Below are 16,415 nucleotides of genomic sequence, written 5' to 3'. Positions count from 1 at the left end.
GATTTTTACTAGGCTGTTGCAATCGAAAATGTTCAGCCTAGTAAATCATTAACGGAAAATTGCTGAAAGACCCCATCGCAAAAGGTATTATTATTTATGGCCTTGTATAATAGTTATAGTAGTTTAAAAATCACTCTCTCAACCCGCAACCTCTCGCAGCCCCAGGGTTTTATAAAGCAAACAATTAGAGGTATGTACCTTATTTTTACATTAAAAGGGGCTTCTTAAGAACCCTGTATATAAAGTTTTCTATAGCGAATAGTTCATTTTGGGCTCTTTATATCCCGCAGTATTTTTCTGGGCATTTGAGGGCACAAATCCAGCGCAATGTGAACGTTCTAAACCAGCGCGTTCCACAGGAACCCACTAGAAAGCCGATTTTAATTTACTTTAATTTACAGCAATTGAACACTAAATTCCTTCCATTTGGCCTATAAATTGATGTAAATGAGATTTAAAAATCATGTTTTATTGTGAATTATTTGTGAATATTATTTGGACACTTAGGCTATTTAAAAATGTTAATCATTTATCAAGAAATGGATAGATGTTTAGATCTAGTAATTGAAGTTTGAAATTAGCTACAATTGGGTAACTAACTAATTATATGCTTTAATTTCAGGTCCTCCAAGTAAGATTATTTTATATTTGTTTCAGAATGGTTCAATCTATGATAACTGAAAATTTCATTCAGTTCCCTTAATTTTTAAGAAGGTTATGGGCTTTTGACTGTCCTCGATCACAGCTTTTTTGTTATGTCCATAGAAAATCAATAGGGAACAAGATGCTAATTTCCGAGTATGAAAATGGCCATAACTTTTTTATTACTTGAGATATGAAAGTGAATTAGGTGTCAAATTAAACTTATTGTTATGCTTTATCTGATGGGATAAATTGCAGACTTGATTTTTTAAATCTCAAAATTTTGTAACATTGCTACCACTTCTACCTCCGTGGTAGGCGGCCACGCCTTGCTGCAGCAGTAGCACTTTATCTGATGTTTCTCCTCTTTCCAAAGAACCTTCAATTTGTTTAAAGCCAGATGTTTGTCATCTACAAAAAGTCTCCAGACAAAAGGAAGTAGGTTAAAGAGGTTAAAGAGGCAAATGATCCAGATGGGCTACAAGATACAATTGTACAACAATCGTCAATAGATGTATGGTAAACTTGGAAAAGGTGGTCAGAATATTATCTTCCCAAACCCCACCACCTGCACTGCGACAAGCCTGGCCACGCTTTATTTTAGTTTAGAGATACAGAGCGAAAACAGGCAATTCGGCCCACCGAGTCCTCAACGACCAGCGATCCCCGCACATTAACACACACTAGGGACAATTTACACATAAACCAAGCCAATGAACCTGCAAACCTGTTCGGCTTTGGGAGGAAACTGAAGATCTCGGAGAAAACCGACGCATCACAGGGAGAATGTACAAACTCCACACAGACAGCACCTGTAGTCGGGATCGAACCCGGGTCTCGGACGCTGCATGGCAACAACTCTGCCGCTGCCCCACTGTCGTCACTCCACAGAGACAGCACCCATAGTCGGGATCGAACCCGGGTCTCGGACGCTGCATGGCAACAACTCTGCTGCTGCGCCAACATCATCACTTGATCAATGCGACCATGGAATTCCACTACATAAGGAACAGGATGAGCAACTAAACTACTGCACCATCTTGCAGACAGCAGACAATAGGAGGGAGAGCGGGCGCTAACCTGTCCTGTTTCCTGAACCTCACATGTGGAAACTGATTCATTCTCAGCAGTAGTCATACAGGAGACAACCATCTATTAAAAAAATAAATCTTCTAGAACAGAAAATGGGTAAAAGAAAAATTAACATAACCTACCATTTTAGGAAAATTCTGTGTTTTTATTGCTTTCTTCTCTCTAGTTGTTCTCGTTGCTGATGTTTTGATAGTTATAAGAGCTTCATGTTCTTTAGTCTGTCTGTACAGAACACAGTGTAGCACTGCGGCTGTCTCTACGTTTGTCGTTTCAACCCACAAATGTAACTTCTCTGACATCAAATTCTCTGATGAGCAAACATCCTGCAAAACTTGAAAAGACAATTTTTTTTTCTCAATGCGGATAATTTGTTTTTGCTACTGAATACCAATTTGAGTCAATTATTAAATCTTTTATATTTAAAAAACATATTAAATCATGCAAAGTTTGCTGACAGCCCTTGAATGAATTCATAGAGATATGCTGTGATACCTTTAACTGTGGCTATGTAAAGGGAGAATGGAGCACGTACTTTGAATCTTTAAAAAAAATAGAAGAAGAAAGTAGAATTCACAAGGAATAATATCCTGAATTCTTTCCTGATGGCTGAAGTTCTGGACCTTGAGGAGAGGTGCAATATTTTAAAACATTTGTCTGTCCCTAATATCTGTAGATGTTGACAGAAATATTCTGCTGATTTCTGTTCAAACATTGGGATGAGCAAATTAATTGTGCACCTATAACATTGGTAATGGCATAAAAAAAAGTGATTTCAATAAAATTGGTAAAATCAGGGGTGAAGGGTTTATATCTGACAATTGCAGACCACAAGGGTCAAGAGTCATGTCAAGAGTCAAGCGTGTTTAATTATCTTATGTACCAACAACAAAATAATGAAATTATTACTTGAGGCAGAATAAAAGGCATGTAAATGTAATATGCAGAGATAATATATAATAAACAAAAAATAAAATAAATAATCTCAATACTCGTGTAAAAAAAGTCCTTATTCCAATGCTCCAGTAACACCAAAGCAGAACTTCCATCTGCACCATCATGTTTAGCACCATCACACATTTTGTCATCTCTTCTAGCTTTTGCCATTAACAGACCTCTGCTCCCCTACTTTCTCCACATCTTAAAACCGATAGATTTTTTCCAAGTTCTGATGAAAGGTCATTATTTTGAACCTTCAATTCTCTTCCTTTCCCCACAGGTACTGCCTGTCCTTCTCTTTGTTTGTTGTAATTAAAGGGAAATAGACTCAGCGTAAAAGACAACTATGGGCTACTGTCAAAAGACAAAATCTAGAAACTCACCCGCAAATAGAGTCAGGAAGTGAGGTGAGTTCCTCTTTATCCACATTAAACAGAGCCTACTTTTGTTGATCAAGAGCTTGGAGTTAAGTGATAAATCATCATACAATGGTAGATCATGCACAAGAGAACAAACCATCCATTCTTTTACTTTCAGTTACCCCAATCTCTTCTTGGAATCCAAATTCAGATTTGGTCAAATCGTATTCTTCATGTTGCTTTTGATGTAGCATGAATGGAATAGATATGATTCTCTGATAGTTTTCGAAAGAAAATGATTTCGAATTCTGGACAATGCAAATTTAACACTGAACATTATGACAACGTGTACTGATTGCTCCAGAAAACAGCGAGTTCACAGAGAATATTAATGAACGATTTCAACAACTGATTCCATGTCTATTGTCAGTAACCTGCATGACTTGCAAAGCTAGAGCATCATCTGACCTGCCACTAAATGCTTCAAACCCATACACTGCATGTGTAGGAAGGAACTGCAGATGCTGGTTTAAACCGAAGACAGACACAAAATGCTGGAGTAACTCAGCAGGACAGGCAGCATCGCTGGAGAGAAGGAACGGGTGACTGTTTTTTTAAGTGAAGCAGTGTGAAATTGTGAGCATCAGTGATAGGATGAGAATTTTTATACTGACGAATTGTAATGTTTATGTTGGCCTAAAATAGGACACCTTGATAGTGTCCTCTGTGATGTTCAAAGGAAAGACTCTGAACTCTTGAAGTTTTCTTCTCAACCAATTGTTCAAGAGCTTTTGATTGCAACATGAGCCTTAATTTAGTTCAACAAAGAAACTGACAAGTTACTAAAGAACCGTCACCCATTCCTTCCCTCCAGAAGTGCTGTCTACCTACTGCTTGAGTAAGACTGGATTTTGGTGTTGAATTTATTAATCTCTGCTTTTCAGACATGGTGTATTTTGCTCTTCATATGCTTAGAGAATTGAATTTAATTCAAACGGACGAGTTAAAGTACCAAGAGTTTATTTATTTATTGAGAAAGTAATGGAGAATTACAGCTTTTGCTGTGTTGGAAATCAGGGAAATTTCCTTTTGGACTGTGTAAGCTTTCTCCAAAAAAATGCTCAGGGGAATTTCGGTGACTTCCCTCTCTGTTGATAGATAAGTGTTTTGAGCATTTTAAATGGCAGCAGCCACTTCAAGATTTCAACACAGCTTCCTGCATGTGTTGTTTCCTTCTCTTTGCTGAGGCTCGTGAGATACGGACTTGTTAAAGAACATGACTAGCCCTTAACTGACGGAAACAGGGTGGGGTGCTGAACAATGACTTGACTGCTAAACAAAACATAAGAAGCAGCAAGGAATTACATCTTATTACTGTATATGACAAATCTCAGGAGAGTTCATAAATTTACTGAACTTGTTTCCATGATGCCAAATAACTTCCTGGTGGAGGAGTTTAATTGTTCATCTGTTGTTCATCTTTACATGACAACTGAAGAAGGTTAGACAATGGAAAACAGATCATGGTTATATTTTCTGTGAAATATTCGAGTGAAAGATGGACCTGAAATTTGATTAACTCCACTCAAATAAGAAATAATTACGTGAGCAAAATATATTGTACTTCTGAAATGAATAAACTGAGCAATACATGGATACTTTAAATTCTGCAGCTTTAAAAATAGCTATTACATTATACACAAACTGATGCTACAATCTTGGGTCACATCATTTAATTATTTTGTTTCCATCGGTACCAAAGTTACTGCTTGACACCTTGCATGTTATTTTACTGAACAAGTTAACTACTAGCCTAAGGTTGGGAGTGTGAGTTCAAATCTGGATAAACAGAATCTAATGGATTAAAACTAAAAATAAAAGTTAAAAAAATTGTAGATAGTGGAAATCTAAAACAACACTCAGCAGGTTAGCCACCTTCCGTGGAAACATAGAAAATAGGTGCAGGAGTAGGTGCATTCGGCACTTTGAGCCAGCACCACCATTTGATATGATCATGGCAAATCATCCTAAATCAGTACCCCGTTCCTGCTTTCTTACAATATCCCTTGATTCCGTTAACCCTAAGATCTATATCTAACTTTCTCTTGAAATCATCCAGTGAATTGACCTCCACTGCTTTCTGTGGCAGAGAACTCCATGGATTCACAACACTCAGGGTGAAAAAGTTTTACCTCATCTCTGTCCATCAAAGAGTGGTGAAGGTGATCAATAAATTTTGGCAAATAATACATTTGAAGGAGTTTTAAGTGAGAATTCCATTTGGGAATTAAAACTGCTATTATATTCCATGTAATAATTAAATCGCTTTTTGCCTTACAATTATTTTAAAAAGTTGATTTTTTGGTGTGGCAGATTGGCCTTTGAATTCTTAACTGTCAGAATGACAGAATTGGAGGGCGTCACCCTCAGGCACAGACCTCCGTTGTTCTAGTAATCATTGCCTGAAGGTCAACATACATCCAATTGAAAGACTCTTCCAAATAAGTAGTTGAACCATACAGATCAGGAAGGTCCAGGACTTAAATTGCCATTGTCCGCATTATCGGGAGAAATACAGGAATGTAGAAAATAGCAGGGGTTGGCCATTCAACCCGTGAGCTTACTCCTCTACCTGACGTGTTTCTGGCAGATCTGCCATCCCAATATCAATCAATCAATCAATCAATAAATCAGATTATTCATCACATACCCAATAAAGTGCAGTGAAATGAACTTGCCAGCAGCGGTACAATCAACAAACACCCAAGCATCTGGCTTATACCATAGAAACATAGAAAATAGGTGCAGGAGGAGGCCATTCGGCCCTTCGAGCCAGCACCGCCATTCATTGTGATCATGGCTGATCATCCCCTATCAATAACCCGTGCCTGCCTTCTCCCCATATCCCTTGACTCCACTAGCCCCTAGAGCTCTATCTAACTCTCTCTTAAAGCCATCCAGTGACTTGGCCTCCACTGCCCTCTGTGGCAGGGGAGTTCCATAAATTCACAACTTTCTGGGTGAAAATGTTTTTTCTCACCTCAGTCTTAAATGACCTCCCCTTTATTCTAAGACTGTGGCCCCTGGTTCTGGACTCACCCAACATTGGGAAATTTTTTCCTGCATCTAGCTTGTCCAGTCCTTTTATAATTTTATATATTTCTATAAGATCCCCCTCATCCTTCTAAACTCCAGTGAATACAATCCTAGTCTTTTCAATCTTTCCTCATATGACAGTCCCGTCATCCCAGGGGTCAATCTCATGAATTTACGCTGCACTGCCTCAATCACAAGGATGTCCTTCCTCAAATTGGGAGACCAAAATTGTACACAATACTCCAGATGTGGTCTTACCAGAGCCCTATACAACTGCAGAAAAGGCCATGAGAAGTGATTGGACAAATAGTTCTAAATAGTAGTCTTGGCTCTAATCTTTTGCCACCATGCTTTTATCTTGCGAATAGAAAATATTAATTTATAAATTATTTGTAGAAAGGGTCTGTGGATACTTTTCCCTTCATTTATCAATGCTTATGCTTGACTCAGTTTAAATATTACAGCCTATTCCTCGGTCCAACACGAACTCCAAGAGCCAGACTAAATTTCCTGTATGACTGATGTGCTGTTCACAGTCTAAGTAGGAATAATGTGAATTAGATATTATCACACTTGTCTGCATATCTGGGAAACTACAAGTAAATAAACAAGCAACTCTCAACTCTGTTGAGTAATAAAGAACTTTCCAAACAGACATTGACAATCCATCACTGACAACGCAACATTTTGGCAATTCACTCATGTCTGTAAATAAAACAATGTCATGCTTTAAAAGATTCTTGTTAATCTTGTTCGAAATTAAAAAAATTATCAAACTAGAATATTGCTCACTGGCGTCACACAGAAATATGTTTGAAATCCTGTCACTGGTGTAAAAGAGGAAATGCAGATGAAATGGCAACTTTTTAATTTGTTTTGGTCAGTCCACTGCAGTTCTTCACTGTTGTGGCATGGAGTCTATTATGTCCATTGCAAAAGGCATTGGTTTACTGCCTTACCTGAATGCCTTCACCTCTGACAATGTGGGAATCCCTCAGCAGTACAGAGAGCAGTCCACAAATTTAACATTAAGACACTCTTCCTCAGAAGGCGCAGCTAAACCTTTGTCTGGATAAAACAAGATACACTTAAATCCATCTGCACAGGTAGTATCTTCAAATGTCAGAATTAAACAGAATTAAGCAATCTTTCGATTCTTCTTCTATTCCCCTGCAAATATGAAGACCTCTAAGCAGAAACACTGGTAAAAGCCCCACAAAATGTGAAAGATTGCGCACTGGAGCTTTTCCTAAACTAGCTCACTGCTAATAAAACATCTTCAAAGGTGAATGGTAGATTTCGGGGAAGTTCAGTATTATTTTCTTATTAAAATGGATTAGGATTGGGTTCCTACCCTCAAATGGTCAACCTATTCTTAGTGGATTAAATTGCGATTCTGCCCTGATCACTTGATGACTCTAAGTGCAGATATCTTTGCTATAAAGAAGAGCAGCATTAGATTCTGTGTGGCCAGGTGACCCTGGTGAAATGAAGTAAAATCTCTGTCCCATTTCTCCAAAGGTAAGGCATCGGAATAAGCATAATGTGTGCTGTAAACATAATGATGATGACATTTTCCATAGCGACGAGTCCTTTGTAAGTCTTTTACATTGTGTTTCTGGCTCAGCCAATAAGATGTGGTGGGTCAAATATTTCGGATAACCACCAGGTCTCTAAATATTTGCTCCTTTACTTGACGAATAGATTAATTTATAAATTACTTATTGGCTTTCCATTCATTTATAAATGTTTTTACTTGACTAATTTTAGAATTTCCGAATCTGCTCCTCAGACCGATGCTAACTAAAGTAGCCAGCCTTAATTTCCTGTATTACTCACGTGTTGTACACAGTCCAAATAGGAATAATGTGAATTAGATATTATCACACTTGTCACCATATATTTGGGAAAGTCCAAGCAATTAAACAAATAGCTCTCAACACTGTTGTGTAATAAAGGACTCTCCCACCTTCCTAAGAAACAGTTTCACAGATAACGTTATATTATGACAGTCAAATGACCTGTAAATAAGGATTTTGCTTTAAAATAATCTAATTAATCCTGTTAAAATTCAAAAGAATCAAACCAAAATACTGCTCACTGTGTGAAGAGCAATACTCATCTTCTGTGGAGACCAAGCAAATTGATTTTTTTAAAGGCAGAGATTGATATATTCTTGATTAGTATGGGTGTTCAAATGGCTATGGGGAGAAGGAAGGAGAATGGGGTTAAGAGGGAAAGATAGGTCTGCCATGATTGAATGGTGGAGTAGACTTGATGGGCCGAATGGCCTAATTCCGCTCCTATAACTTATGAACATACAGCTGGTTTGATCATAAATCAATAGTCTCATTGGCTCAGAGTTGTTCTCGTCCTCAGTCTTGAACAAGTAGGTGACCAATCTGCCACAGCCCAACTTCCCCTATACATTCAGAGGGAGTCACGTAAAAATATGCATTTAGAAGTGTATTTAAATGAGCTTAGAAGTGGCATAAGAGGAGTCACACTGCCAGGCAGGGGGGCCAAAACCTACCTGTACATGGACAATGTTGCCGTCTTCCGTCTTCTGCTCGGATCCAGAGTCGGTCTGCAGATTGATCAGTATCTGCGACCAGTTTGAGTTGGCCATGGGAGTCAGGGTGAACCGCAGGAAGAGCAAGGCCATGCTCTTTGGCAACTGGCCCGGCCAATCTTCCGTCCCCTTCACCATCAAGCCTGACTTCTTGAGGGTGCTGGGCATCTGGTTCGGGGGGGCTGAGGCATGTGACAAGAATTGGCTGGAGTGGATAGCCAAGGTGGGGAAGAAACTGGAGCTGTGGAAGCAATGCTCCCTCTCGATAACGGGGAACAGTTTGGTCATCAGGTGTGGGGTGCTCTCGGGGCTGCTGTACTTGGCGCAAGTGTGGCCTGTCCGTTCCTCCTAAGCCACAGGGATCAACTGGGCCGTTTGCCAGTTCATCTGGGGGTCGAGGATGAACCGGGTGCGACGGGCCACAATGCACGTCGGCAGACAACGGGGTAACAGCGTGCCCAACGTTGCCCTCACCCTGATGGCCACCTTCGTGTGTGGCTGCATCAGGTGGAGTGTAGAGCCACGTGGGCACCAAGTGTCACTATCTGCTGAGGTTCCTGGTGTTGCGAAGGATGGGCCTGGCACAGATGCCACGCAATGTGCCAGTCAGCTGGACATTGCCGCACCATCTGTCGTTTGTGGAAAGGTTCTTCTGGCCCAACACCTTTGACCACATGTCCATCGGGCAGTGGTCAGCACGGAACGTCCTGCAGGCACTGCAGGTAAATGACTCCATGGTTCCCAGAGCAGACTGCCCAGCTTGTCTGGCAAAATGCCTCATTGCCAGAACTCACCAACAAGCACCAAGACCTGGCTTGGCTGGCGGTGAGGGGGGACCTCCCAGTCAGATCCTTCCAGCACCATCAGAACCTCACTACCAGCGCACGTTGCCCTCGGGATGGCTGTTATGGAGAGGGGACGGTGGTCCAATCTTCTTCCTCTTTTATTCTCCCGTAGTCGGGGCAGTCGAACCAACCGCAGTCGGGCGATCAAAGCTCCCACGGCCGGTGGTCGAAGCCTCCGCGTCGGGACAGTAGAAGCTCCCACGTGGGGGCGATCGAAGCTCCCGCGGTTTGGAGTTCCCGAAGTCGGTCTCTGACCAGAGACCGGGAGCTCTCCGTGATATTAAAGTCCCACAGACTCCCGTGTTGGAGCTCAGAGGTCGATCCCTGGCAAAGGGATCGCGAGCTCCGTGATGTTAAGTCTGCAGGCACCCACGGTGGAGCTCTAGGAATCGGTCTCCAGCAAAGGCCGCCAACTCCTCGATGTTAAGCCGCAGTGCGGACGGAGATACGATACGGGAAAAAAACGCATCTCCGTCGAGGTAAGAGATTTGAAAAAGTTCCCCGCCCCCCCATATCAAACAAGCTAAAGAACTAAAAACATACATTTATCACTTACAAACAACCAACAAAAGAAGGAAGGGACAGACAGACTGTTGGCGAGACAATCATTGCTGGCGCCACCCAGTGGTCATCATTTTTTTAAATCTGGTCTCTCACATAAAAAAACAATAAAAGCAAAATTTCCTCCCGAAAATCCCAACTGGAAATGTTGCAGCTAAGCTGCCAATTCATTATCGGAAGTCTAGGCAGGCTTTGTCTTATTCTGCATGGGTAGCCAAAACTCATAACTTTACCGTAAACATGGTAAAAATAGTCTCTCTCCTCTGTGGAAATTCCCAGCTGTACGTTGAGGAAGTGCTTATCAGAAGTGAGGTAGCGGTGGGGAGGAGTCTTCCAAGAAAGTCGTAAGAGGACATCAAGTAACAGTAAGGTGGACTGGAGATTCTCTCACAGGGTCTTAGGTAAAGTCAGACCCCTCGGCTAACACCAGAGGAGCCTCACACTTCCTGTTTAAGTCACTATTCAAGGCCTATGCACACCTTGTGTACGTCTGGTAGAACTTTGTACGAGTGGCATTAAATGAAGATGGCTCGCTGTCTGAAGAGGGTCTCAACCCGAAACGTCACCTATTCTTTCTCTTCGGAGATGCTGCCTGACTCACTGTTACCCCAGCTTTTTGTGTCTATCTTTGGTTTAAACCAGCATCAGCAGTGCCTTCGTACACATGGTCCGCTGTTTGACATTACTGTGCACACCCTCCAACCTCGAGGCCCATGAGTGGAGAAGCACTAGCAGTGGCTAGCTAGCCCTTGGTCTCATCCACCGTCTGAATCCACCAGTTCTGTAGACTGATATTGAGAGCCTGCACTTGTCAAGGCTGAAGGGAAGGAAAACAATATTGCCCTTCAATGGATGTGTGGTAAATCAGCAGATATCCAGTGGAAAACGTTCCTCGTTATACAACACTTAGACACTTTGGCAGATCCTTCAAGACTTTCTCTTTCTTATTTTCATCCTCCAGAGTACCCTGCACGGTTTTCTCTCTCCTCGTTGAAACAACATGTAGGAAAGCAACAACAGACAGGATTTGTCCAAATGCTACAGAAAATAGGGTCTTCTTTATTTTATGTCCCCATGCTTGCTTGCACGAACAGCTCCTGATCTCTGCCATAGCAATTTGGGAGAGTTGCTGAATAGATCCCTCACCAAGGGGAGATTTTTCTGAGGCAGGAGTTCCACCTGGAGTTTTGGGATTGTTGCTGGGAAGAAACCAAAGAAGCAAATTGAGTTTCTTCAGGTCAGAACTGCAAAGCTGACCAATATCAAAAGGATCAAACCAAGGTGCCGGGGGAAATGTGAGAGTTAACAAATGAAGTCAAAATGATCCAAAAGTTGGATGGCACCGGCAGTTGGAAGGCAATGATCCACTCTAGGTATGAGGTTTCCGGGTCTGCTCAACAGCTTGCACGTCAGGTATGGAAACAATTGCATCATGTTTAACACTCTAAACTTGGGAAGATACTGAACTAAATACTGAAATATTAACTCGCCGACGCCAAGCCCAAAAATAGAAAGTTCATGATGCACAACGTATTTAGGAGAAACAGAAGAGGAAAACACAAATGGTACAGCTGGTAGAGCCACTGCCTCACAGCTCCTGTGACGTGGGTTTAAGCCTTGTGACTTTGTGGGTTCCCCATAGATGCTCCAATTTCCTTTCCCATCACAAATGTGTACTCATGGGTTAATTGGCCATTTTACTTCGGAGTCACGTGAGTGGCTATGTGAAGAAGGCCGTCCAGGCGCACGCGCGTCATCTCGTCAGACGCATTGCGCTGTGACCGCGGGAAGGAGGTACGCAACCTCCAAGCGGTGAGTGAAAGAAAACATGAACGTAAGTATTTTACTTTCACTTTCAGGCTGCTTTTCTCCGGGGAGACTGCGTGGAGAGACAGGTAAGTCTTAATGTATGGAGAAAGGTGGGAGGAATAAGGGAAAGCGCAACGCAGTAAGCACTCAAGAAGACAAAATGTCTGAGAGTAGCAGGCGCCCGACTAAAAAGTCGATGGTAGAGAAACCAAGTACTTCTAAACCGGGAGAAAAAAAGTCCCATTGAAACTCCCACAGGGGGCAAGGCCAAAAAGAAAACTAAAAGGCCTGTAGACTCAGAGATCATGTCAGACACAGTTTCTCAACTGGAATTCCTCATGGGTAAAATGATTTATAAAGGCAAACTCCAGAAGGAGTACAAAAAACGAGGGCTTAAAGAGCCACCGCATGGAACACCCAGGAGAGGTTCTGGGAAACGCTGGCCCAGATTTGAGCCAGTGACTGAAATGCCTGATGATGAAGATGAATATATTGGCTGGCCTAGCACAGAGGCAGCAACAGAAATGTCTGAAAGACAATACAGATGCTGGTCTACAGGAGGCCCAGAATATGGAGCAGCACCCAAAAGTGGGCTGCCAGTATACAGCTCAATGGAAGAGCTTGATATACCCCAAAGGAGGGCAAAAAAGCGGAGGCTGATCAGAGAGGCATCGCATGAAATACCTGATGAAGAAATGCCAGGTGAAACCCATTATGAGGAGGAATATCCAGAATACTCTGACAATGAATCAATTGAGGACCAGAGCCCAACACAAAAAAGAAATGTACCAGGGCTGGCCCAAAAGTTCTCTAGTCCCAACACAAGGGACAACCTCTACCAGAGGATATAGCAGAAAGTATAAATTACCTGCTTTCCCATCATTTGGAAGAACCAACGATGGATGATATTGTGAACAAATATGAAGTACCACAAAATTGTGCTCTGCTAGCAGTTCCATCTGTTAACAGTGAAGTGTGGAGTTATATGGGCACTACAGTACGTGCTCAAGAAATGAGGTTACAACGGGTACTAAGATTAATTGGGTCAAGCATTACGGCATTTGCCGGAGACCTGGAAGAAGGAAATGTGACAACGTCACAGCAGGATGTGATGGGAATGATGTGTAATGCACATTTTGAAATAAACTGTATTCGTAAAACTGCGATAAGACCTAACATACATCCTAAGTTTGCAGGGCTCTGTAAACCATCTAATATACAATTACCAAACTTACTCTTTGGAGAAGAGCTAGCCAAAAAAACTGAAGGTTCTCAACGAAGAATCAAAACCTATCGGGATGCTGATACCACCGATGTTTGGCAGCACAGCTAGAAGGCAATATCCATATCGAAGGGGAACTGGTGAAGGAACAAGTCGCTCGTACCCGCATACACGATATTGGCGTGCGACCTCAGGACGTGGAGGACATGGTATTTCCACAAAGGGCAAGGTACAAAAAGTGACACCAGAAACCCTGAGGTAGGTGGTTCTGGTTCTGAGAGAAACATATCAGATGAGCCCTACTCACAAATTGGGGGAAGGTTACAATTCTTCCGAAAAGAATGGCAACTAATAACATCTGATGCATATATACTGTGCAGTATAATGGGGTTTAGAATTGAATTCTACCAAAATGAAAATCCCCCTACTCAACATATTCCAAGACGAATACATTATTTCTCTAAAGAGGAGATTGGAATCATTCAAGTAGAAATTGACTCATTGAGTAAAAAAGGGGTAATTGAGAAAACAACATATCAAAACCACCAGTTCATATCTAGTATTTTCTCTAGACCAAAAAAGGATGGTGGCTGTAGGACTTTACAAGTCTTAACCCTTTTGTACAGTATAAACATTTCAAAATTGAGACATTTGCTAATGCTTTGCAATTAATTTCAACAGAATGCTATATGGCAAGCATAGATCTCCAAGATACATATTATTCTGTGGCCGTGCATGTGAAAGATCGTAGATATTTGTCTGGATGAATCAATTGTGGCAATTCAAAGCATTGCCTAATGGTTAATCTCAGCCCCTAGATTGCTTACAAAACTGCTAAAACCAATCTTAGCATTGTTAAGAGCTCAAGGCCATTTGATAATGGCTTATTTGGATGACATTTTAATTGTGGGAGACACTGAAGCCATAACAACAGCATCAGTTTTAAAAGTCAAACTAATATTTCAAAAGTTGGGCTTTGTGATCCACCCAGATAAATCCAGACTGACACCCAACAAAATAATTGATTACTTGGGGTTCACTATTAATTCAAAGCACATGATAGTGACCTTACCCAAGGACAAAAAGCTGCAGCTTTTTGAGGGTTGTAAGGAACTAATTGCAGGCAAACAACCATCAATCAGCCAAGTGGCAAGGCTACTTGGCAAACTAATTGCTTCTTTTCCAGCTGTTCAGTTTGGCCCACTGCATTACCAGCAGCTGCAGCGAGCAAAGGTATTGGCTTTGAACAGATATTCTGGTCATTTCGATAGACCCATGCAACTACCAAACACAGCTATTGAGGATATAAAATGGTGGATTAAAAATGTTGATTGTTCTTACAGAACAATTCTGATTGAATCACCAGCTATCATCTTACAAACCGATGCAAGTGCACTAGGTTGGGGAGCTGCTGATGACATCTCAAGCTGTGGAGGTAGATGGAATGCAGAGGAAGAACTTTTGCTCGAGACACATGGCATTAATTATCTTGAATTATTAAGTGTATTTCATGGGTTGAAAGCCCTTTGCCGCAAGGTACAACATTTGCATGTACAGGTTCAGATTGACAACACTACGGCAGTGGCATATGTCAATCATATGGGTGGAATCAAGTCAGAAGCATGACAGATTGGCAAATATGATTTGGCACTGGTGCATTAAGAAAGACATTTGGCTTTCTGCAATTTACCTACCAGGTAAACTCAACATAATTGCAGAAACTACGTCACAAACTTTTAATGACAATACAGAATGAATGTTAAATCGTGACATTTTCAATGGGCAGCGGCAACATCGGCGGCCAAGGATTTGGACGTTCCAATAGACCATATCCTCACGGCCGCAGGATGGGCAAATGAAAGGATGTTTCACAAGTATTACCACAAAGAGATTGCAGACCCTGGTGTATTTGGTGATACTGTTTTGGATTCAGTATTAAATGTCCCTAGTGATTAAAATGGGACACATAATGTTTATCATAAAATAAACCATTAACTGATTAAACAAATGTTATGGTTGCATGTTATTGACTGTTTTTCACTCACAGAGTCAATCAAAATGCAGTGATACGCTGGAATTGAATCTACGGCCTGAAATCACAGAAGCTTTAAAATCTTCACGTAGTCACTCACGTGACTCCGAAGTAAAATAGTAAGATTAAACAAAAACTTACCAGTTTGAAGTTTGATCTTTATTTTATGAGTAGTTACGTCGAGGGACTACGTGCCCTCCGCTCCCACCCTAATAAAGATCAAAGGTAAGTTAAGTTTTGTATCACGTAGCTTACTATTATGCTTCGGTATATATCATCTGTGATTTCACACCGCTGCTTTGAAGTTTGACGCGCGTGCGCCTGGACGGCCTTCTTCATGTAGTCCCTCGACGTAACTCCTCATAAAATGAAGATCAAACCTCAAACTGGTAAGTTCTCGTTTAATCTTACTATTATAGCCCACCAGTACATCCTTTATCCCATAATGCAGGTGGGTATCTGGACAACAAAGGGTTAATTTAGGATGCATATGGGAAAATTATTTACAGGTAATAACCAGGGGAGCAGGAGGGATTGATTGACCTGAGAACTGCTACAGACTTTTTTTTTTTTTTTTTTAATTTATTAGAAGTACAATACCGTGGTACATTTTTTTCAGTTGCCAAATATATGTTAGCATGTTACATTCTATGTACAGCTTCATTTAAAAAAAAAATTAAATGAGAGAGAGAAAGAGAGACTAAGTAATAGAGAATAGAAAAACATGTGATGTATGGTGTGTGAAAAAGAAAAAGAAAAGAGAGAGAAGGTGAGGAAAAGAAGTTTAAAAAGAAGAAAGAGAGAGATAGAGAGTAGAAAAATAGGAAATGAGTATGAACTGCTACAGACATGATGGGCTGAATCATAGTATTAGACAATATGAGTAATCATGAGTGGTTCCTGTTTTGAGGTGAAGGATTTCACATTAGCAACATAATCCAAACAATTCTGTAAGATTTTTGTGCCCTATTTATTTATTTGAATTGATCATCTAATTATTTTACTTAACCACAAACTCCAGCTAACAGAGAAAGTTTGACGAATCTCGAGATGTTTCCAGTCTAACCTGCTGATATATTTATTATTTGAGTTACCTAAACTGTTGAGTTTAACCATACTAATGTTTTAAGACCAGTGAACTATTTACCTACATTTATGACTATGTGTGATTCTTATCAATTCATGGTTTAAAAATGATTACCAAGTTTCAGGCTGGAAAGGTATAACTAGTAGAGTGTGTTAGGGTTCA

The 16,415-nt window shown here is 41.0% G+C and overlaps 1 protein-coding gene across 3 annotated transcripts in view; it reads right to left on the bottom strand.

The window, feature by feature from the left end:
• Nucleotides 1-2,692, bottom strand: part of LOC129701155 (E-selectin-like) — a 40,615-nt gene extending 37,923 nt beyond the window's left edge. Inside the window, exon 1 of one of the 3 annotated variants that reach the window (XM_055642206.1) lies at nucleotides 1,857-2,692. In XM_055642206.1, coding sequence (XP_055498181.1) covers nucleotides 1,857-2,033 — 177 coding nt within the window. In that variant the 5' untranslated portion in view covers nucleotides 2,034-2,692. The remainder of the gene's footprint in view (nucleotides 1-1,856) is intronic. The other 2 variants (XM_055642205.1, XM_055642204.1) reach the window with 2 other exon arrangements.
• Between the last annotated feature and the right edge of the window lie 13,723 nt (nucleotides 2,693-16,415).

The sequence above is a fragment of the Leucoraja erinacea genome, chromosome 10, assembly GCF_028641065.1.
Source record: "Leucoraja erinacea ecotype New England chromosome 10, Leri_hhj_1, whole genome shotgun sequence".
Lineage (NCBI taxonomy): Eukaryota > Metazoa > Chordata > Chondrichthyes > Rajiformes > Rajidae > Leucoraja > Leucoraja erinaceus.
Note: the sequence above shows the minus strand (reverse complement) of the source record. Positions and strands in the feature narration are given on the sequence as shown.